At 41.4% G+C, this 24,058-nt stretch overlaps 1 protein-coding gene across 1 annotated transcript in view; it reads left to right on the top strand.

The window, feature by feature from the left end:
* The first annotated feature begins 5,524 nt into the window (after positions 1–5,524).
* The window catches only part of UCHL3 (ubiquitin C-terminal hydrolase L3), a 54,085-nt gene continuing 35,551 nt past the window's right edge, over positions 5,525–24,058 (top strand). Inside the window, exons 1-6 of the mRNA XM_040991282.1 lie at positions 5,525–5,636; positions 5,744–5,755; positions 16,280–16,408; positions 20,779–20,935; positions 21,229–21,314; positions 22,988–23,035. Of these exons, the coding sequence (XP_040847216.1) occupies positions 5,595–5,636; positions 5,744–5,755; positions 16,280–16,408; positions 20,779–20,935; positions 21,229–21,314; positions 22,988–23,035 (474 nt within the window). The 5' untranslated portion in view covers positions 5,525–5,594. The remainder of the gene's footprint in view (positions 5,637–5,743; positions 5,756–16,279; positions 16,409–20,778; positions 20,936–21,228; positions 21,315–22,987; positions 23,036–24,058) is intronic.

Below are 24,058 nucleotides of genomic sequence, written 5' to 3'. Positions count from 1 at the left end.
ACATTGTCCAGGTAGTTTGTGGTGAGCAAGTCACACATGTGTAGACAGATTGATCCCCAAGGACAGCTGTGTGAGGCCTGAACCCAGAAGATTCCCTGGCTGATTACAGTTGTGGTGGCAAGACTAAGTATGGTATGGCACAAATACTGTACTTCATCAATTCTTTTAAAAGACTTAGTTATCTATTTTAAAGTCAGAGTTAGGGGCCCGGCGCGGTGGCGCAAGTGGTTAAAGGTCCTCCCCTTGCACGCCCGGGATCCCATATGGGCGCCAGTTCTAATCCCAGCAGCCCCGCTTCCCTTCCAGCTCCCTGCCTGTGTGGCCTGGGAAAGCAGTCAAGGACGGCCCAAAGCTTTGGGAACCTGCACCTGCGTGGGAGACCCGGAAGAGGCTCCTGGCTTCGGATTGGCATAGTATCGACCCGTTGCGCTCACTTGGGGAGTGAATCATCGGACGGAAGATCTTCCTCTCTGTCTCTCCTCTCTGTATATCCGCCTTTCCAATGAAAAAATAATAAAAATAAATCTTTAAAGTCAGAGTTACAGAGATGTGGGGAGAGAGGGAGAGTGAGAGAAACGGAGAGAGAATGAATGAGCTCTTCCACTCGCTGTTTGATCCCTCCCATAGCCACAGTGCAGCTGGGGGGTGGGGTGGGCAGGCTGAAGCCACAAGCCAGGATTTTTTCTATACCTCCCATGTGGGTGCAGGGGCACAGCACTTGGGTCTTCCTCCACTGCCTTTCCAGGGCATTAGCAGGGAGCTGGGTCATAAGTAGAGTAGCTGGAACTTAAACTGGTTCCCATAAGGTATGCTGGTGTTACAGGAGAAAGCTTAACCCACTATACTACATAGTCAGCCCCCATCAGTTCTTCAACGTAAGTCTTTCCCATATTCGATGTCTCAGAAGTTATTCTGAAAATTGCATCAGATGGCTTCCTCAGTGACACTAATCCAGGCAGAGTTATGACTCAGTTGTTTTTGCAGATGCATGTACCAACTTGGTCATGGCTTTTCAACACTCCTATTTGGCGATGAGTACTGTTGGCTCTATCCTTACTATGCTTAATCACCTTTCAAATTGTTTTTAAAAGATTAAGCTGTGATTTGGCATAACAAAAAGTTACAGGGTGGGACTGGTGTTGTGGTAAAGACTTCGGACTCCAGCATACCAATTGGAGTGTCAGCTTAAGATCTGGCTACTCAAATTCTAACCCAGCTCCCTGGTAGTGTACCTGGGGCCCAACTACACATGTGGGAACCCAGGATGGAGTTCTTGCCTCCTGGTTTTGCCTCACCCTGTCCTGGCTGCTGCAGCTATTTGCTCATCTCTGTAACTCTTTCTTAATTAATTAATTAACCTTAAGTAAAGTTTACGGAGTGTGGAAATAACATGGAATTGAAGCAGCTGTCCTAGTAAGGGAAGTATGAATTATTGGACAAATGACCAAAATTTTATGTTTGCCTGCAGAGCAACTAAATGATTTATCATCCTAAAAGAAGGTGAAAAGCCTTGAGCAAACAAAGCACAAGGGCTTCTTATTTCAGCATAAGGTTGTTAAAATCTCTCTAGCCCTGAGAAGAAGGAAATTATAAGGGTGAGAGAAAACTTTCTGAAGCGCATGCATTCTTGTAAGGGCACCAGACATCCGTCTGTCAGAAACTTAGCTACTGAATTTACAAAGATGTGTGAATCACCACTTGCTAAAAAAAAAAAAAAAAAAAAAAAAAAAAAAAAGGAACCACACATTTAGTCAAGCACAGGATGATGATAACCCGTATTTTTTGACATCACCAAAATTATACTGTCATCATTAAAGTGCAATTAAAGTGCATGGATTTATGGTAAACAAGTGGTAGGTCTCTGGTACAATATGTGGCATGCACTGCTTTGATTTAAAACTATAAGATTGGAGGAGGCATCTGACATTGCTATTAAAGCCACCACTTGGGGTGCCTGCATCCCTTATCCAAGTCCCCAGGTTTGAGTCCGAGGTCTGCCTCAGAGTCTGGCCATCTGCTAATGCATGACCTGGGAGGCAGGCGGCAAGGCATCAAGTACTTCCATCCCTGCCACTCATGGGAAGGCCTGGATGGAGTCCTGGACTCTCCAGCTGGCAGAGTCCTGGCTGTCAGGGGCATTTTGGTTATGAAGCAGCAGTTGGGAGCTCTGTCTCTCAGTCTGTGTGCCTGCTTTCCCAATGAAATGAGAAATAATCAAAACCATCAAATGACATTTGATAAAAAATCTTGCCCTGTAACAAGAGTCTGCATGTTCAGAATAGGATATATACTCTTCAAGCTGAGGGTCTGTAACATTGTCACAAACACTGAACCAGCAAACAAGAAATTGTGGCTCCTAGAGGAAATTCAGGCCAGATTTTCTGAGCCTCTGGTGGTATTTTTAGCAGTTGATCAATATATCATCTTTCTTTAGGTGCTTTTCTGTTTAGAGTCATAATATAGGAGTATTAGACTCACTAACAGTCAACTATAGCCAATAGAATACATGAACACTAGACAGCATTAAGTAAGTACAAAAATGAGGAAAAAAAAGCACTGTGATGATTAGACCAGGAAACTGACACTTGTCTCCAACATGAGAGCTCAAAAAAGACAGAACATCATCTTGTTCACACTCAACTGGGAACTCAAAATCTTTCCATTCTATACACACACACACACACACACACGTCAATGACCACAATAAAGTTGCAATGATTGAATTACAGATTTTATCAAGTAGCAAATTCAAAATGCAAAATCCACACAAATTATAAGAATATATAAAACTTTGCTCTGAGTGCAAAACACTTCAAAGTTACATGTCAAAGATGTGGTTAAAGGGAAGATTGAAAAATTGGGGCCAAGTTTTGGGTTCCACCTCAGGATTATTGAATTAAAAATCCGCATTTCACATTACTTAAGTGTTTTCATGCATTTAAATGTGAGAAGTCGTGTCCTTGATGCTATTGTAGGCAAGTCCACGCCAGAGAGTAGAAGTTAAACCATACAAAGACAATATATCTATTTGTGAAGCTTTCATGGGTCCAAAGGTCTTAAGTGTGTTAGGTCAAGCAATCTCGTCAAATTGGAAGACACTATTGCATTCTGAAATTCCTAAGAGGAACACAGCAGAGCACTGGGGGAACTTCTTCACCTTTCAGAGGAGGCAAATACTACACTTGGGAAAACAGTTCCCACACATTTACTGGGTGGCATGGAGCAGTACCAGTCTGTATGGGTCCCTGAGCAAAAGAGTCCCTGCTGGGATGCCAGCCACATTGGTAGTACTGTATCCCAGGTTTCCAAGACATTGAATGGTACTAGTGACGATCACATACCAATGATGGTGTGTGGAGTGTCAGGCAAGCCTAGCAGGAGACTCACACTTCACACACTTAGGGACTTGGAGCCAGGGACTTATCCGACAGAAAGTCCTGTGAGAAGCAACCACTGTCACTCCCCTGGGCTCTGATACACACCACTCAAGCAATTATACAACTAAAGCTGATCAGCTTGGCAACTGAACAGGTGTGGATTTACACAAAGAATTGGGCAGGTGTAGCTGGCATCCATCAGACACATAATGAGAAAGTGCAGGCATGTGATCTCAAAAATCATAGCCAGTATAGGAACAGGGGAGCTGCAGGGACCCCAGGAAAGCCAAGGTCAGGCTACAGCCATGGTCTTTCTCACCCTCCAATGCACCTCGGGGATCCAGAGCTGTGACGTGCACTGTACGCACCCTACTCTAGGTCTGAGAGCCTTGCCTGAGGACTCCTGCTCATCAAAGGGCCAGTCCCTTCCCTCTGTGTTTGCTTCTCCACCACCAAGGCGCCGGCCTTAATTCTCAGCACTTCTCTCAGGCAGGTTTTCCACATGACTCACAAATGATGGTTCTGCCTATTTCACCATGCCATTCATTCTTTAAATATTTATTGAGCATCTACCATGTATCAGGAAACAATGTTGGGTCAGGGGGAGGCATTGCTGTGACCTTCTGGAATTTATAGTTAATGATGAAGAGACCAAAATCCCTTCATATAATCCTTCAGTGTGAGCAGTGTCACTGTGGCATAGCAAGCTAAGCTGCCGTCCACAGTATCAGCATCCCAAGTGGGTGCCAGTTCAAGTCCCAGCGGCTCCACTTCCCATCCAACTTCCTGTTGTTAATGGCCTGGGGAGGCAGTGTTAGAGGCTCAATTCTCTAGGGTCCTGCACCCATAAAGGAGATCCAGAAAAAGATCCTGGCTCCTGACTTTGGATCCACCAAACTCCGGTTATTGCGATCAATTGGGGAGTGAACTAGTGGAAATAATAAAATAAATCATTCAGTGTTTCCTGGCTGTTTTCTGGAAAAAGATGAGATACCCTGACAGTGTTGTTCCTGCTTATCTCTAACCAGATAGCTTACTCCAGCAGGCTTTGCAGTCACACATACTTTCCCTTCTTCATTATTAGTATTTTTAAAAAGAAATTTACTTATGTATTTGAAAGGGTTACTACGAACAAGGGAGAGACTGCAAGAGAGACACCTCCCATCAGTGGCTTCCCACTCCCTAAATGGCCCAGGCAACCAGGGCTGGGCCAGTACGGAGCCAACTCTATCCCGGTCTCCCACATGGTGCAGGGGCAGAGAGCTGGACGGGCAAGTAGAGCAGTCAGGACTCACACTGGGGCTCACGGGGATGCTGGCGCTGTGGGTGGCAGCTTGCCTCGTTGTGCCACAGCCCCGTTTCCCTCCCTTAAGGCATTCTCTGTCTACTCTCTGCCTGGCCTGATGTCCACTCTCTCCTAAGGGTCCAGCCTTTCCCCAGGAGACCTTCTGGAAAATTCCCTTCCCCTTCTAGCTGCCATCTCTGTATGTAGTCCCGAGACACACTACGCGATCACTACCACACGCAAACTTTGCGTTCCCGTGATTCTCCACTGTCTTGTCTGCCTCCTCCACAGTGGATTCTTCAACTGTGTGTCCCCAGCACCTAACACGCGGTACTCGACAGAAACAGAGCCTAGTAGACACATAGAAAAGCGGAGGTGTGCAACAGCAGGCGAGGCCTACCCATCCCCCGTGTCCTCACAAAGTTGCAGCACAGCGGCGACTCCGGGGCTCCCGCAGGCCTTGCTCTTTTCTGCGGGGCAGTGGGACGGGGTCGGGGCTTCGCGGCCAGAGCTCCGGGGCGCGCCCCCTAGCGCCGCCAGGCGACGGTGCAAGAAGAGCAGGGCGCCGGCGAGCACGCGGTTCCACAGCAGCACGAAGCGCATGCGCAGAGCGCGAGCGCTCCGCCGGGCTAGGGAGAGTCCAAGCGCGAGGGGAGTATGTCATCAATTCAGGATTTGGTTCTGTCTCGAATAGCGAAGCAGTACCGATTGGTTTTCCTATTCGACTCTGTCTTTCTTTAAAATACATGCACTTTATCTGTGGCCTTTCAGGGCATGGTAAAGCGGCAGGAGATGGTTAAACTCCTTTTCCTCTCTGAAGCATCCCCCTGCATGTTGGAGACTTGGGCGCGCCCAGGTCAAGGCGCGCGGGGGCGGAAGCGGCGGTGCCGACCGCGGCTGTCAGAGCTGGAAAGGGGCCGGGCCGAGTGGTCATGGAGGGTCAGCGCTGGCTGCCGCTGGAGGCCAACCCGGAGGTGGGCGCGGCTCGGGTCTGGGCTGGGGCCGCCGGCCGGGCGGAGGGGGCCGGGCTGCCTGCCTGGCTGCAGTTTGGGTCTAAATGGCGTTCCCTCTCTCGTTTCAGGTCACCAACCAGGTGAGTCGCTTGGGACCCCGGAGTCGATTCTGCCTTCTGGTCGGCTCCCCTGCTGGACTTCGGGATTTCATGTGGTGAGGGCGCCGCGCGTCCTGCTTGGGGCGGGTCCGCTCCTCTCAGGGCCGGCTCGCAGCCGCCTGGCGCCCGGGGATGCTCGCGGCTCCCCGGTTTCGGGAAGGTTCACCCCGTCTTCCTAGTCCCTTTGGCCTCTTGCAAGCGCCAGTTCCAGGGTTTCCAGGGTTTTCCCACCCTTGGACCTTCCGGGTGACTAATTTGCCTGCGATTCCTGACTCCGAGCTTTGTGAACTCGCCCACCCAGTCCCTGTAATTTCATCCACCGGCCGCACTGTGAACTCATCTTCCGATCGTGTCTTGCTCCATCGGGTCATTGCTTTCCGTCACCACGCCCCCTTTCTCTTGCAGTCTTGTAAGGCCGGGAAGGTAGTTGCTTTTCAAGACTCTAGAAAGCTCTACCTCATGGTCCCCCACACCCTTCTTTGTCACCCACAGCCTTCAGAGTTCGTCTTGGGATTTGGGGCGGGTTGGGGCTTGGAGAGGGTATGGGGCAGCATCCCCCAGCACTCCATCAAACGCACGTGAAGTGCTGCAAGGTGGACGCCTGCCTCAGCAGGTGCGGCTCATCTTATGTTCTCAGTAGCTGTTCCCCTGCCCTTTTACCGCCTTCCTCATTTATGCTACGGCAGGCTCCTCTTCTCCACAGCCTGGCTTTTCTTCGTGGAAGACTAAACATTCTTTGTGAAGTTTGAAGAAAAAAAAAAAAAACAGTTTTTTTTTTTTTTCCTGTTTGTAGCAAATTTGCAACGTAAACACATCAGACAGGTGGGCCTGATCTTTAATTTCTTACTCAGGGTTCTTAGGTTTTTGAAATGACTGCCGTCCTCCCAACTGTACCTCGTGGTCATCCAGAAGTGTACCAAGCTTAAGCGCAACGCATGCCTTTTATACGATTCTGATGGCGGATTTTCTTTTTATTTTTGCCACTTTGAAATTTGCTACGTAATTTGTTCCCTTTGCCAAGAAAAATCTTAAGGCCAAAGAAACTGATATTTGCAGTTTGTGGTTTATTGCAGTAGGGAAAAAAAGCAAGCTTCTTTCTCCTAGATCTCATCCAGAACTATTTTTACACCTTTCAGAGAAGTGGTTTCCCTGTGAGTGAGTCTGAACTCCGCTCTGTTCGTCTGTCTGGTCCTTTACTAACACCACACTGTCTTGATTTGTGTAGTTTTATGGTAAATCTTCACATGAGATTATGAATCTTTCAACTTTGTTCTTCATTCTCAAAATTGTTTAGACTGTTCTAGTCGCATTGCCCTTCCATGGAAGTTTTCACATCAGCTTGTCCGTTTCTACAAAATGTGCACTTTAGGAAAAGCTAACAACTGAAGTATTGTGACTCTTGAAGTTGTACATCGTACCATTTATGCAGGTCTTTGATTTCTTCTGTCGCTGTTTTGTCATTGCAGGAGCTGTTGGTCTATTTTGGTAGGCTTACGAAATGATGATTTGGGGTGTTGTGGAAGGTGGTACTGTTGTACAATTTCAATTTCTAGTTGTATGTTGATTTATAAATGACTTTTTAAAATGTCTTTATGTCTTGCTGCCTCACTAAATTCATTTATTAGTTTGATCTCTCCCTTTCCTTTTTCTAGATGCTTTGAGATGTAAATAGCCATGTTCTCTTTGAGTGGACTGTTTCATTCCTTTCTTTTCTGTATGCCTTTATTTCTTTTTCTTGCCCTGTGCACTGGTTAGGCTCCTGTGCAGTTGAGGAGGGGCTTGGGGCACCTTGTCTTGTTTCCCATCTCAAGAGGAGCATTGGCTCTTTTCTCATGAGCTGTCAGTTTCTCGTAGATCCTTTTTAATTTTTTAAATCAGGCTAAGGATGTCCCTTTCTTTTCTTAGTTTGCAATGAGTTTTTATTATGGATCAATATTGCATTTTTGCAAATTTTTTTTCTGCATTCCTCAGGATGATTGTTTCTGCATAAACATAAGAAGAGAAATTTTCCTAACTGATTTTATCACCAATGTTACCCCAAGCCCTAATAGGAAAAATAGTTATCCCCTTGACAATTATCAACCTCTTTGTTCTTCAGTTTCTAAATTTACTAAAGTTTTATTATTTTTATTGGAGAATCAGATTTTAGAGAGTAGGAGAGTCAGAGAGAAAGATCTTCCATTTGCTGGTTCACTTCGCAAATGGCTGGAGCTGAGCCAATCTGAAGCCAGGAGTAAGGAGCTTCTTCTGCATTTCCCACATGGGTTCAGGGTTCCAAGGCTTTGGGTTGTCCTCGACTGCTTTCCCAGGTCACAAGAAAGGAGCTGGATGGGAAGTAGGACAGCTGGGACACAAATTGGTGCCCATATGGGATCCTGGCGCATGTAAGATGAGGATTTTAGCTACTAGACTACCACACCAGGCCTTCAATTTATACTTTTTAAAGATTTATTGATTTTTATTTGAAAGACAGATTTGCAGAGGGAAGGATAGATAGGAGAGAGAAAGATCTTCCAACCATTAGTTTGCTCCCTAAATGGCCTCAATGGCAGGAACTGAGCTGATCCAAAGCCAGGAGCTGCTTCTGGGTCTTCCATGCAAGTGCTGCATCCCATGGACTTGGAGTGGATTGGAGCAGCTGGGACAGGAACAGATACCCTATGGGATGTTCATATTAGCAGATGGAGGATTAGCCTTCATTTGATGGATTTGAGCCATTGTGCCGGCCCCAGTTTCTTAATTTTGTATAGCCTCTCCTAGTCTTATAAAATTGTTGTGGATGTTAAATAAATTCTTGTGTTAAAATTTGCAATAGAATGTCCAGAACAAAGCATGTACTCTATGAATGTTACCTGTTGTAAGCTTTTGCTGCCATTGCTCAGATCCATTTGATCTGTAACTGTTATGGACCTACCAAAATTTGCCATTCTCTCTGTTCCGACTGTAACACCATCTTTAGCTTGGGCAACTGCAGTAGCCTCCTAACCAGTTTTTCTTTTCCGCCTTTTGCCTAACTCAAAAGCTGTTCTCCCTACGCACTGAAAGTGGCCTTATGAAAATGTGGGTCTCCTCTGTAGCTTTGCTTAAAACACTCCAGTGGTCCCTCAGGACTGTTTGAATGCACTTCAGTCTCCTTGCTATGGCCTGTCTCCCTCCTGTTTGTGTCATGATGCAGTCTTCAGCTGCCCAGCCTGTTCCTTCTTCAGACTTTGCATTTGCTCACTGTTTGTGTGAATCATCCTACGCCGAGTGGTTTCTTATTGTCTTTCTTGTCATTTATAACCCAACTTCAGTCCCCCTGGCCGTCTCTCTTTGGCTGTGAGGTTAAGGTACAGCTGAAATCTGTTCAGTCTTTCCCTCGGATGCTCTTCACAATACTTTTCTCATCTTTTAAAACTATCCTGTTAATGTGTTTGCTGGTTTAATATGCATATCTCAGCGCTAGGCTCTTGAGTTCTGTGAGAGCAGCGATGTGTCAGGATGGAGAATGGCTGTTGACTCATAGAGGGCTTTCAGCTGACAAACAGAAGAATGGGTGGGTCTTGTAAAGCTGCTTGCCTGCTCCAGAAAATCTTCCCCAAGATTATCTTGAATGTGATCCTGAAGTCTCTGCTTGGATCTTTCAGTGAGCAGTGTTATGTCTCGCAAGATGCTTTCTTAAATTATGAAAATTAGAATAATATATACTTAGAAGAATTATATTTCTTTTAATTGAAACTAACTCTGCATTTTGGTAACTTCCTCCAGTTATTCATTTGAAACCATATGAAGTAGATTCTTCCATGATGTTACTAGAGATCCTCCTGCCCATGCCAGGGTCTTCAGCTGTGCTATCTTCTGAAACCTCCTCGTTGTCATTGACCTTCAGAAGATGGGCCTCCCAGAGCTGCTATCATATTCCGTTCTGAATAGTCCGGGTTGAGTGTTTGTAGGGTGTTACCTCGTTGTCTAGAATGGTACTACACATGGTGCTGTGTCACCTTTATTGTGTTTTGTAGCTAGTTCTTACTGAGCCTGCATGAACTAACCCCCTGTTTCTTAATCTCCATGTAAACCATTTTCAGTGTTTCCTCATTTTCCATTTTAATCATTTTATATTTTGTTTTATCTCTACTAAAATTTATATAAGCTAGTTTCCAGAGTACCTCTTCACATTTAACTATTAGTTAAATCGCCTTGCTCCTTAATCTAGCAATTACTGTTAGTATATCCTTACTGGTAGTAATATCAAACAATTACCATTGAAGTTTGAATTCTGTCATTATTCAAATCATTAAAAAATTAATAGCGAGGCAGAATCTATGGCAGTTCTGAGCAGCTCATTAAAGATGAGAAGGTGACTTTAGAGCTAATTTGAAAGAAAATTTTATTTTTGTATTTGTAAAAATTTATAAAAGCAGCTTTTGTAGTAAGTTACCTGAATAATGAGGAAGCATTTATTCTCAGGCAAGGGTCCTGGTTTTTCAGAGACGGCTAATCTACTGTATGGGTAAAACCATGTAGGAGAAATAAAGGCTTTGAGAACCCTCAGAAGGAGTTCATTGTGAACTCAGTTGGAGCACAAGGCACCAAGACAGACTCTGGGCGTGGAGACATGAGGCTGCAAGAGGAAACTGACACCAGAGCATCCGGGTATTCCCTGTGACTTCTGGCAGTGTGGCGTGGAAAACCCTCCCAACTTCCCAGACGCAGCGTTCTTGTTGATAGAAAGATACATCAAAACCTGGCTTACCAGCAGGAGTGAAGAGGGATTTAGTCACACACCTAGCTCCACGCAGTAGTGTCAGAAAACATCTTAACCTAAGGTAAAATACTCTTTATCTGCTAGGACGTTTTTCTTTAGGCCACAGAATAAATTTGACTAAAGATTTTTTTTATAACTGCATATTATGATTTATTAATTGCTTTTCCTGGTTAGTGAACGTATTAGAGGGATTTTGAAAATTTAATGAACTAATAAGAATTTTTTGTGGCTTTATTACCTAATATTTAAATAGAAAAGCCAGAAGACTGGGATTGGAGGTTGTCAAATCCTATCTCCCAGTTGGGTCAGTGGATGCTTCCTTTCATTGTAGAGCGGCTTTGCAGATGCGTATCTGGCCCGTTTTCTTTGTTTCTTTGGAGAAACTACTTTTGGTGTAGGTTTGAGACAGTAGTTTTAAAAAAATATACTGGCAGTTTTATGCATTTAAATAAAATGCATGTGTGCTCAATTTACAGATTTGTTGCAAGCTATGTATATCTGATGTAAAGATAATAACTTTTAGGTGCTGGAGAATGAAAAGTTGGCTTTATACCATGCAAGCTACCTGCTGTTCATAGTTTAGAGAATTTCCATTTAAAGTGAGAGGTTCAGTTGCAAACCCTCTTCCCTGCCCTTGCCCTGACGTAATTGCTGTCGATGCTGCTTTTATTTGTGCTCATATGATGACTTTGAGTGTGAGTCTGACTCATGCCAACCTAGTCACAGGATATAAGTGATATACCTGATCCATATTGATTGGCTTGGACTTCTACACATTGGTCCCATTTCATTGATGATATGGATAGAAAGAAGGGATGTTTCTGGTGAAAATGTAATCATTTCTGTGGTTTCATTTAAAGCATGATTTACTCATTTATTGTGCCCCTAGTTGGCTACCAGATTCACTGCAATACTGCATTGGTTCTTGCTGCCTTTTATAATATCTAGCTTTGGCTGACATAGGGTTGATTTACAGTGAGGACCCTTGATTTCATAGTAAACTACTAATTTTGTCCATACTGTTTTTTTCACTAAAATATTTAACTTACTTTTAATTTGTATCACTTAGGTAAAATTATTCTTTATGTGAAATTGTGTGTGCCATCTTTATAACTTTATGACTATAAGTTTGGGGTGGATTTTTGTTTGCTTATTTCTTATAAAAAAAGAAAGAGATTTCAACATAAAGTGAGTTTCCTGTTATACTCCACAGAGTTTCTTCTGAGGGAAGGGGCGGGGGAAGCATAACGATATCCCAAAATGCATGCCAAGCAGACTACAACTGCAGTACTTTTCTGCTGGAAGAAAGCCAACTTTGGAAGTAGGATCACTTTCCTTCAAAGCTTTGGGATCTTTGCTTCAGCCCATCTCCGATATCCAGACCTGAAAGGTTGGAAACCAAAGCCTGCCTCTCTAGCTCCATGACCCTCATATTACTTTACTAATGAGGCTCCAATGCTCACTGCACAGGAGTACCTTGCAACAATATACAAAAAATGAAACATACCAGCACTATCGCCTGGCCTTGAAAAAATAGTTTTTTAGGTCGTACAGTAATTTTAGAAGAGTTGGGAGTGAGAATACAAGTTTTTCTATAACATTACCAGTCTTAGATATATTTGGGAGGAAATGTCATTTATGAGTTTGCTTCTTAGGACAGTTCTTTTTTTTTTAATTTAAAAAAATTTTTATTACAAAGATATACAGAGAGGAGGAGAGACAGGAATATCTTCCATCCAATGATTCACTCCCCAAGTGACCGCAACGGCCAATACTGCACCAATCCGAAGCCAGGAGACAGGAGCTCTTCCAGGTCTCCCTTGTGGGTGCAGGGTCCCATAGCTTTGGGCCATCCTCGACTGCTTTCCCAGGCCACAGGCAGGGAGCTGGATGGGAAGTGGAGCTGCCAGGACTACAACCGGTGCCCATATGGGATCCCGGTGCGTTCAAGCTGAGGACTTTAGCCACTAGGCTACTGCGCTGGGCCCAGGACAATCAGTTCTGTGCAGGCAGTAGAGGTGATTGAATGCACGCTAGTTTTAGGTAGATGCCAAATGTGTCTTTCCTGCCTCCTTGGCAAGAAATATGTTGATTAAGTATTCATTATGAACATAGACTCTGCTGACATGTGGAGGTACAGATGCTGAATTATCTGTTAAAATGATAGATGAACTCTTTAGCTCAATAAATTTAACTTGTTTGGTCAGATACAATGCTGGACAGTAGAATTAAGAAGTGAAGTTTGAGTTTCTTCCCTTGACTTGGTCAGTTTTATGTTTTTTAAAGATTTATATATTTTTATTTGAAAGGCAGATTTTACATAGGGAGGAGAGAAAGCAATCTTTTCATTTGCTGGTTTACTTCCCAAAGGGCAGCAAGAGCCAGAGTTCAACGGTTTGAAAGCTTGGAACAGGAGGTTCTTCTGTGTCTTCCACGTGGGTGTAGAGTCCTAAGGACTTGGTCCATCTTCTGCCACTCCCCCAAGCCATCAGCAGGGAACTGAATCAGAAGGGAACGGGCAGGACAGGAACTGGCACCCTTATGGGATGCCAGTGCTGCAGGGCAGAATAGTAGTCTGTGGTCATTGTGCCATCCCATTTATATATATATATATTTAGAGAGAACTGAATATTGAGAAGGACCTAGATTAGGAAATCTGGAGGGAGTGGAGAACAGAAAGGGAAGTGATTGCGATTATTTTAATGAATTTTTTAAAGTTTGGAATCATGACTAGGAGTCATACGGAGAATGGAGGTACATAGAAGAACTCCTTGTTTTCCACAGTCCTGTACTGTTCTAGAGCATGTGGTTTGATATACGCATGACCTAATAAACGAGCAAATTCAGAGCATTTACTTTTATTTGTTTATTTATTTGTGAAGTGGAGAGACAGAGACATAGACAAAAACTCCCACCCTTCGGGTTATTCCCCAACTAACAATGGGCAGAACTGGGAAGTTGGATGGCAGGAACCTAATTTACTTCAGCCACTGCCTCCCAAAGTCTGCGTTGGCGGGAAGCTGGCATCATTAGGAGCTGGAAGCAAGGATCAAACCCAGGCACTGCCATGTGGGGTATGATAGCAGCCCAACCCACAGCTTAACTGCCAGACCAAGGGCTTTGTTCCTGTCCAATTATATTCACCATTAAGTTGATTCTCTTCTCTTTTTTTTTTTAAGATTTATTTTTATTGGAAAGGCAAATATACAAAGAGGACGAGAGACAGAGAGGAAGATTTCCATCCAATGATTCACTCCTCAAGTGGCTGCCACGGCTGGAACTGAGCTTATCCGAAGCTAGGAGGCAGAGCTTCTTCCAGATCTCCCATGTGGGTGCAGGGTCCCAAGGCTTTGGCCCGTTCTGAATGCTTTCCCAGGCCACAAGCAGGGAGCCGGATAGAAAGTGGGGTTGCTGGGCTTAGAACCGGTGCCCATATGGGATCGCAGTGCATGCAAGGCGAAGGCTTTAGCTGCTAAGCCACCATGCTGGGCCCAAGTTGATTCTCTTCTATGCAAAGATAAATGGAAGGATGTGGAAAGTAAACATTTGGTTCCTTTTAAATTTAAAGATTTATTTGTTTTTATTTGAAAGGCAGGTTTTACACAGTGAGGGAGATCTTCCTTCTACTGTTTAACTCTCCAAATGGCCACCAGTGACTAAAACTGAACTGATCTGATGCTGGGAGCCAGGAGCTTCTTCCTCTGTGCACATAAGTGTAGGGGCCCAAGGACTTGAGCTATCCCTCTGCTGCTTTCCAAGGCCATAAGCAGAGAGCTGGATTGGAAGTTGAGCAGCTGTAACACAAACCATTGTCCTTGTGCGATGCTGGCACGTACAAGTGGAGGATTAGCTTGTTGAGCTACCATGCTGGCCCCAAGAGTATACTTTTAAGCAGTAAGGTGTTTTTGTTTTTTTGTTTTTTTTTAATTTTTTACTTTTCATGATACAACCATAGGCTTAGGGATTTTCCCTTTAAACAGGAAGGTCGTACAGAAACTGAGATGAATACATCATTCAGGTAGCATGACATGGCTTCCATTGGTTTCGCAAGACTTTGTTTAATGGTCAAAGTATGTATTAGTTTTCAGGGACAATTGCCTAAGACATCTTTTCATATTTTGAAATCTTCAGATGATGCTAAAATGATATTATCATGTACTCTTCTTTTTAAAGAAGACTGTTTAAAAGGCAGAATGTCAGAGAAAGAGGGACAAAGAGAGATCAGCCTTCTGGTTCACTCCCCAGGTGGCCAAAATCAGCAGGACCAGGCCAGGCTGGGGCCAACAGCCTGGAGCTCCATCTGGCTCTCCCACATTGGTTACAGGTGCCTAAATACTTAGGCCATCTTCCAATTAGCAGGGGGCTGAATCGGAAAGAAGTAGAACATTGGAATTGAACTGGTGCTCCAATATGGTGTTCCAAGTGGTGGTTTAACTTGCTGTGCTAGAGTGCTGGCTCCTGTTAATTATTTTTGAGGTGAAACTGTAGTGATGCATTTTCTAAAAGGCTTATTTATTTGTATTTGCTTGAAAGGCGGAGTGGTAAAAGAAAGTGAGAAAGAGCTCCCATCCTCTGGTTCATTCCTCAGGTGCCTGTGTCAGCCAGCACTGGGCCAGGCTGAAGCCAGGAGCCTAATACTAAATCCAGGTCTCCAGTTTGGGTGCCGGGGACCAAAGTTCTTGAGTCATTCACTGCAGCCTCTCAAGATGTATTAATAGGAAACTGGATGAGAAGTGCATTAGCTGGGACTTGAACCAGCACACTACTGTGATATGGAGGCATCCCAAATGGTGTCTTAACTCGCTAAGCCTCAACATTCACCTCAATGGACTATTTTTAATATATGTTTGTTTCCTTTGGTTTTCCTATCATTTATGTGTAACAATTTACTTTTAAAAATCATTAACTTCTTTCATTACAGACAATTGTTAAGAATTGGTAAAATTGAGATTTTTTTTTCTTTGTATGATAGGTTAAGGTCTTATGTCTTATTTTCCAATGAATTTATGCAGTTTTAAAATACTGTAATAATTTGTTATTTACTCTGATTTCATTGTGTAGTGATAAGGAAGCCAGTATTTTACTTCCAACATCAATAAGTTGTGGTGTTCACACCTGTGTTACCTGATTTACGGTCACTTACTGTGACTTTTTTTTTTTTGACTTATTCTGTTTTTTGCTCATTGGTATAATTCTCAGTTGTTTTAAACCCTCAGGCATCATTTTTGATAAATAGGATAAACTGTGTTGATCTTTTGAAATAATAATTTGCAGGAACTGCGAACATTTTAAGTATAAAGTTCTGACAAAAAGTTTTACGTATCAATGAAGCCAACTTCTTCGTTTTGGTAATGTCCTGGCATGGTACATTGATTCCCAAAGTAATACCTTTAGAAAAGGGGATTTTTGTTTCATGGGCTATGAATTTTCAGTGTCTGTTACATGATATAAATAAGTTGCTCTCTTTTTCTACCTGCTATGTTGCATTTATTTTACTCTGTCCCAGCCTTCCTAAGTTATAATTGACAACCAAAGATCCCATGTACCTTGGAGCACAAGCTGACGCTTTGATGCAGCCTGTGCAGTGTGTGCCGCCGAGGCAAGCACTGCTTGAGCTCTTACTGAACAACTGTGTTATTTGTATTGAGTCTCCTTATATTTGTTAGACACATAGTGCATCCTTGTTGGTCATTTTCTTGTTAACACTAGGCTGTTTTTTTTAAAATTTATGAGTTAATTTTTCATTTTTTTTCTTTTACTAGTTTCTCAAGCAATTAGGTCTGCATCCTAATTGGCAATTTGTTGACGTATATGGAATGGATCCTGAACTTCTTAGCATGGTACCAAGACCAGTCTGTGCCGTGTTACTTCTCTTCCCTATTACAGAAAAGGTAACTGCTAATTAAGATGTAAAATTGCTGGTAAATAAAAAAGTGCTTTCATTGTTTAATTAAAAGTACAGCATTTGGGGTGGGTATTGTGGTGTTATGGGATAAACCATCTCTTCAGAAGCCCACTTCCCATATCGAGTGCCAGTTTGCATCTTGACTGGTGCACCTCAGATCCCACTTTATGCTAATATGCCTGGGAAGGCAGTGGAGGCTAGTCCACATACTTGGGTCTCTGCCATCCTCGTGGGAGAGCAGAATGGAATGCTTGACTTCTGGCTCCCATCTGACCCAGCCTAGGCTTTGCGGCCATTTGAAGAGTTAGCTAAGGCTGGGAGAGTTCAACCTCTTCCTCACCCACTCTTTTTGTCTCTCTTTCTGTTACTCTGATATCCATATAAATAAATAAATAAATAAACAAATAAATAAATCTTTTTAAAAACATAACTGTGTAGTCTTTAAGAACAAATGGCCACTCCTCTTGTATAAAACCAGGCAATCTAACCAAGAAGGAAATCTTAGCAATGTCTTGTTCAAGAAGTGATATTTAGAATTTGTATTTAATTTGTATTTAGAATCTATAAGTTTACATTTATAGAATGACAAAATAGCACTAGGTTAGACATAACACTAGGTTAATGTTCTTTCATAAAATGTGATTGATTTGTTGTAACTGTATTGATGGGACATTTAATATATTTTGATTATATGCTTTAAAAATTTTTAAGTACCAGAATACTCCATACTTTGGTCCTTTCTTCTAAAATAATGTTACATGTAGTAAAGTCACAACTTTTAAATATATTATAAAATAATTGTTGAATATAATGTCCTTCTGATTTTATATTTAAATTTAGAAATGTTAGGAATTTGGTATCTATAAAAAATGAAGAAGCATATGCAGGGACAGATATGGAAAAATGAGATATTTGTGGTTTGTACAGATTCAGGTCATCTTTTTCAGAAATAAACAGAGCCAAATCTCACAAGTGAAAAATTGCGCTTTGCTCGATATTATGAATACTTGGGGATCATTTTTATGTATCCTAACTAATGAGTCCTAGTTCAATATAAAATAAATCACATTGAACATTTTCTTCCTTCTGCTTGAGGGTTCTGCAGAACCAGCAGCGGTCATGTGTGCTTGACGATGAGGATGTGTTCCGGGGTGTGTCAACAGCTGATTTCATTGTGTGGACGTGACAGAGTGTGCTTAACACTGACATGGTGGCATTGGTCAAGCACCAGACCAGCCTCTTGATGTAGTCACGAGACTTGGTAAACATGAGCTGTAGGAGCACTGTGAGTGACTTTATAAGAAGAAGGAGTACACTCTAAAATGAACAAAGTATAGCATAGTAAATACATTAACCAGAAGCATAATCATTTATTATCATTACTAAGTGTTGTGTATTATACATAATTGTATGTGATGTGCTTTTATGTGACTGACAGTGCAGTAGATTTGTTTGCACCATCATCATCATGAACACATGGATAATATATTGTGTCTGTGATATTATACTACCTGTGAAATCACTATATGTAAAGAATTTTTCAGCTTAATTACAATATACTTTTTAAGGTTTATTAACAATGGAAAAGGGAATAAGAATGAGAGAGACAGAGCGAGAGAGAGAAAGAGAGAGATGTTCCATTCACTGATTTCCTCCCTAAATGGCCACGATAGCTGACGCTAGACCAAGCCAAAGACAGGAGTCAGGAATTCCGTCGTTCTCCCTCGGGGACAGAGGCCCAAACATGTGGGACATTTTCTGCTACCCCTCCCCCCCCCCCACTCCAGTGCATCAGCCAGAGCTGGGTCAGAATTGGAGCAGCACTGGGATCAGGCATGCTGGCATCACAAGCGGCGATTTAACATGCTGTGGCACAACATTGGCCCCTCCATCACAGTGTGAAGGGGGTCACTATGTTATTCGTGGTCTGTTGTTGACCAAAATGTTATTACATAGTCCATCACTGTATTTCATCAAATAAATGGTACTTCTTTATTACTTATTACTTGGAATGTCCATAGATATTTAACAGAAATTTTTTTTTTGGATTATTCAGTATTAGATCATACTCTTATTTATGTGAATTAATTCATGTTGGCTTACTGTGAAAACACTATTGAAAAACTTGATTTAGAATCATGTTCATAGACTATTCATTGTTTTCTAAATCTCTGTTTTCTCTAGACATCATTTATTTTCTTGTTTCTAAGGATTTAACAGAAATACTTTTGGTTTTGTAGGCCTCAGAGCCTTTGTTGCAGCTGTTGAACTTGGCCTTGAAGGCAGATGTAGACAATACATAAATGCTATTCTGTTTTTGTAAATAGGCAGTGGGTTGTGGTCTGCTGACCTCTGCTGGAATTTGAAAATTATGGGAAAAAAATCAACAGAAGTTATACTCTCCTTGCATATTTTCTTAACCTCTTTATTATTTTTATCCCCACGTTTACAGTTATGAAGCTGAGCTATAGAGAGATTCAATAGCTTGCCACAGTCGCTCAGCTAATAATAGAGGCAGGGCATGGATGCAGGCAGTCACTGTAGTGGCCTCACTTTTGACGTTGTTACACCAAATTGCTTCTATGACCAATTATCATAAATAATGAGGAGTGTTACAAGTATAGTAAGATTTTCAATATAGTGTAAATTTTATTAGTATAGTACTCTTTATTAAAAGGAAAATATTTTCACCATAAGTCACCTAGAAATGTGAAAATTAGGAAATGCAAGTCCTTTAGTTATCACTTAGCCCAATAATGATTAGATTTTTGTGTATCCTTTCAAACTTCATCGTGTAAATATTTTAAAAACGTAAATGGGAATCGAATAAATAACTTATAAACTCTCATGATTATGTTACAGATTCCTACATCAGAAAATGTAGAGCTGCTTTATTTTTCCTAAAATGGTTTATAATATTCTTATTATGTTCCAGAGACACATATTAGCCAAATCTCCACTGATAACTCTTTATGATTTATGTTCTTAGAACTAAGTGACAGTACTTCAGACAATTCTTGGACAAACGGAATTCAAAGCTAATCTTATTTTAGTGTAAAACATTGTGAAATTGCACATATGTGGAGAAAATGTATATTATGAAAAAACTGCATGGATTTCAGTTCTTTTGTCTTTGAATTCCACTGTTAATGAGCATTTTAACATATCCATTTAAACATATATATATTTGCACATTTTTAAGATTGTCTTCAGCTGCTATAAAGGAAATTGTTGTTAGGGATGCAAACATTTGGAATGCTTACATTGCATGTTGCGTGAATGCTTACATTCCATGTTGCATGTTCCCTAACATGGTTGTTTATTTCTATTTTTTTCTTTTGAAGACTAGTATTTATTTATTTGAAAGGCAGTGTTATGTAGGGAATGCCAGAAAGAGAGAGAAAGAGAGCGCACAAAAGTTTGAGAGAGAGATTCCATCCGCTGGTTCATTTCCCAAATAGTTGCAAAGGCCAAGAGCTGGGATGTTCCAGAGCCAAGAGCCAGGAGCTTCTTCTGGATCTGCCATTTGGTCTCCCTGGGCCATCCTCTGCTGCTTGTCCAGGTGCATTAATGTGGAGCTGAAATGGAAATTGAGCAGCTGGAACTCACACTGTCACCGTGTTGGATGACACTGCAGGTGGAAACTATCCACTATTCCATGGCGCCTGCCCCCGTTTGTATATTTTCAGTAACAATGCAGTAGAATGCATATTCACCCAAATCCTTACCATCACTGGTATTACTATTCTTTTTCAAGTGTCTTGTCAGTCTGGTAGGTGATAGATTAATTCATTTACATACTTAAATCTTTTCTGTTTTAAAGGTTTCATCATCTGTTGTCTCTTACATGTGTGATAGCAACCAATTGCTTGAGCCAATGCCATTGCCTTCCAGGGCATGCGCTAATGGAAGCTAGAGTGAGGAGACAGAGCTGGCTACGTGGGAACATGAGTTGTTAGGCCAAATGCCCACCTTGAGTCCTTTTTGTATTTAGTTCAGAAACAGAGACAGGCAGAGACAGAGAATTTTTTTTTTTTCCTGGTTCACTCCTCGAACGTCCACAACAAGCTCAGCTGGGCCAGGCCAAAGCCAGAAGCAGTGACCTCCATCTAGCTCTCCCATGGGGATAGTAGGAGTCCAAGGATTTGAGCCATCACCAGGTGCTTCCCCTGGTGCACGTTAGCAAGAGGCTGGAATTGTAGCAAAGCTGGCCCTCAAACCTGGGCACGCCAGTGTGGGCTGCTGGTGTCCCAAGCAGCGTCTCAGGAGCTGCTCCCCAAACACTCCAGCCATCCTGGAGTCCTGTTCATGTCACTTTTTACATGTAGACTACTGACTTTTTTTTTTTTTTAATAGTATGAAGTATTCAGAACAGAAGAAGAAGAAAAAATAAAATCTCAGGGACAGGATGTGACATCGTCAGTATATTTCATGAAGCAAACCATCAGCAATGCTTGTGGAACAATTGGATTAATCCATGCTATTGCAAACAATAAAGACAAGATGCACTTTGGTAAATAGCTTCATTATTGTTATTTTATATCCTAATGATAAGTTAATATGAATGAACACTAGGGGGTGCTGTAATTCTTTCAAATTGTAGCATATGTGCGGGTTCTCCCCATATTCCTGTATGTTGATAAACAGCAGATGAACCCACTGGTTTGAGTTCTGGCATTTATCCCAACGTTCTTTTATCCCTTATCTGCAAATGCAGAAATTTTACTTAAAACATGATTAGTATTTCCATAAATTAGTTTCTATTATATCAAGCTTTTTCAATTTTGTCATCTTTGATGTTCTCAGAATCTGGATCGACCTTGAAAAAATTCCTGGAAGAGTCTGTGTCAATGAGCCCTGAAGAACGAGCCAGATACTTGGAGAACTATGACGTCGGTACCTCCGTTCTTTCATCCTCTTGAATCTGGGCAAAATATTGTGGAATTGCAGATTCTGTTAGGGAGCTTGTCATGAAGCCAATTTTGAGTCATTATGGATTTTATTTATTCAGACTTTTTGTACTGTTCATTTAACTATCTGAAATAGCCGAAATAGCCACAAATATTGATAAATTGCAACTTTTCTATACCCAAAGCTAAAGGAGCAAACTAAAGCAATTAAGACTTATAAATTAATAACATATCTTATGCTTAAGTGTTAATTACCATTCTATTTCTTTAATAAACATATGCCTAGCAATGACTTAATGTGTCTTTCACTGGGAACTTGGAACTAGACTGAAACGAAAGGATAAAACAAAAATCCGAAGGTAGACATTAGACCATTCTCTAGCTGATTTTTAGTGAAATGCTAGGCTATATAATAAATATTTACCTTCATAACAGTGTTTTACAATAGTTCCTTAAAATCTAGTATTTTTGAAGTTAACTTTGTGAAGGCTTCTTTAAATAACATTAAGTATATTTTAAATTTTTTGAGACTAACAGTGTAATTACAAATTCCTTGGCTAAAATAATGGCATGTGCAGTTGTACCCATTAAATCATTTGATTAGGTCTTAGTTAGCATGCTAACATGCTTTATTTTGAATTACTTTTTCTTTAGAATACCTGGGGATTTATGTAAACAGTGTGCAAATCCCCAGTAATCCCATCAGTGAGAAATGGCTACCGTTAATGATTTTTACAAGAATATAAATACACAAATTTTTGAAAATAAAAACTTGATCACACTATAATTTTGGTTTATAGCTTTTTTTTCACCCAACTTACCATAAATTATTGCATGCCAGTAAGTATACATGTGACCTTATATAATGACTGCATAGCTTTCCTTTGAATAGTGTCTTATTTAATAAAATATTGTTGAAATTTAAGTTTCCTCTTTTTCACTATTTAAAAAAAAATCCCTCCAAGATACATCATTGTAACTAAATCTACGAATATCCATAATTCTATAATGTCTAATTATATGTGAATGGATAGGCTCCAGAAGAGAAATTGCTGGATCATACGAGTTTGCATGTGTTTAAGGCTTTGATACACATTGCCAACGTCCCGTTCATAAAGGTTGCACTTCACCTGGACTCTGCATCTTTGCTAATAGAAGGAATCATAAGATTCATTTTTTTTTTTTTTAAAGTTTAGCAAGCCAAAGTTACTAGGTTCCAACAAGTGCAGGCTCTTGCTCCTAAACTGCTGATTGAAGTTGCCTGGTTGGGCATAAATACTGCTGGAGCTGCAGAGGAACCTGGAGCCCTGAAAGTCAGATGAAATAAACTACTTCTCTCTGTGAGGTGCTCGCTATGTTCCAGTCTCAGGTGGATGAAGCCTTATGTGTTAGCAGTTTCTAACCGTTAGGGAAATTACATGACCCTTCCTTGTCTCCAGGACATTACAAATAGATATTTATGTCATCAGAGAGCTGTGGGTTAGAAAGTAGGGCAGTTCATCTGCTTTATCCAGACAGCATCCTGAAATATCCAGTATCGAACTCTTTGAAAGTGTTGTTTCTTTATAAGATTTTAGGTTTTAAGCTTTGTTGTTTTCATTTCAAAAGTTGGACATGGTAGCTTTCTATAAATGCCTTGTATTCTTTTTTTACAGGCCATTCGTGTCACTCATGAGACCAGTGCCCATGAAGGTCAGACAGAGGTATTGCAAAATTTTTCTTCTATGTGTATGTTTAACTATAATGTTAGGCCATGTAGTCTTAGAAATTTATTTGGCCTTTTTTTTCTTCCTTTGGGAGAATTTGCTTATGCACAAACAGCTGCAAAAGAGCACATCTGACAAGTTCTTATGCAGCTTGATGTCTGTCGGCTCACTGTAGACAGTAGACGTTGGCTTTGATACGTTGTTGGTTTTGACAAACAGGTAGCCTGAGTCTTCCCTATCAAATTCTTGTGACTTCAAAATAGTTTAAGGACCATATTTGCATGGCTGTGCAGTTAGATAGCCCGTGTGACTAATATGCTCAGCTTCCGGCAAAAACACATCATTTTCTTTGTTGGATAATCTTTATCATCTCTTGTTGGCCAGTTCAGCTGAGTCACCTCTGTTGCCTGTTTATTTCATCCTGTCAGTTTCTCTCATTCCCTCCCTCCATTTTTTCTTTCTTTCCTTCTTTCCAGTTTACACTGTCCTACTCTTGGGGAATGGTGTCAAAATGAGTAGACTCTGGTTAAAACTGTTTGTATTTATCACATATTTAGGTGTTAATACTGGACAACTGTAGACTTCTTTCTTATATGTGAGTTGAAACCACATATTAGCATATATAAAATGACATTATACCTTAAAATATTCTCATTATCTTTAAAATTTTTTTGAGAAAACCATTTTATATTATGATGTAACTGCAGTTTTTCCTTTAAGTTTTAAAAACATTTATTTTATTTTAAAATCATAGTTGCAGAGAAAGGGAAGACAGAGAGAGATCATCCATCTGCTGTTTCACTCCCCAAATTGCTTCAATAGCCAGGATTGAGTCAGGCTGAATCCAGACGTCCAGAACTCCATCTGGGACTCCCATGTTGGCATCAGGGATCTAAAGGACTTGAGCCATTTTTCCAGTTGCTTTCCCAAGCGTATTAGGAAGCAGTTGGATTGAAAGTGGAGCAGCTGAGTCTTGAACCAGTGCTCATATGAGATGTTGGCATTGTGGGTGGCAGCTTA

The sequence above is a fragment of the Ochotona curzoniae genome, unplaced genomic scaffold (assembly GCF_017591425.1).
Source record: "Ochotona curzoniae isolate NIBS_2020 unplaced genomic scaffold, NIBS_Ocur_1.0 contig_64, whole genome shotgun sequence".
In the NCBI taxonomy this organism is placed as follows: Eukaryota; Metazoa; Chordata; class Mammalia; order Lagomorpha; family Ochotonidae; genus Ochotona; species Ochotona curzoniae.
This window is presented reverse-complemented; position numbering and strand designations above follow the sequence as displayed.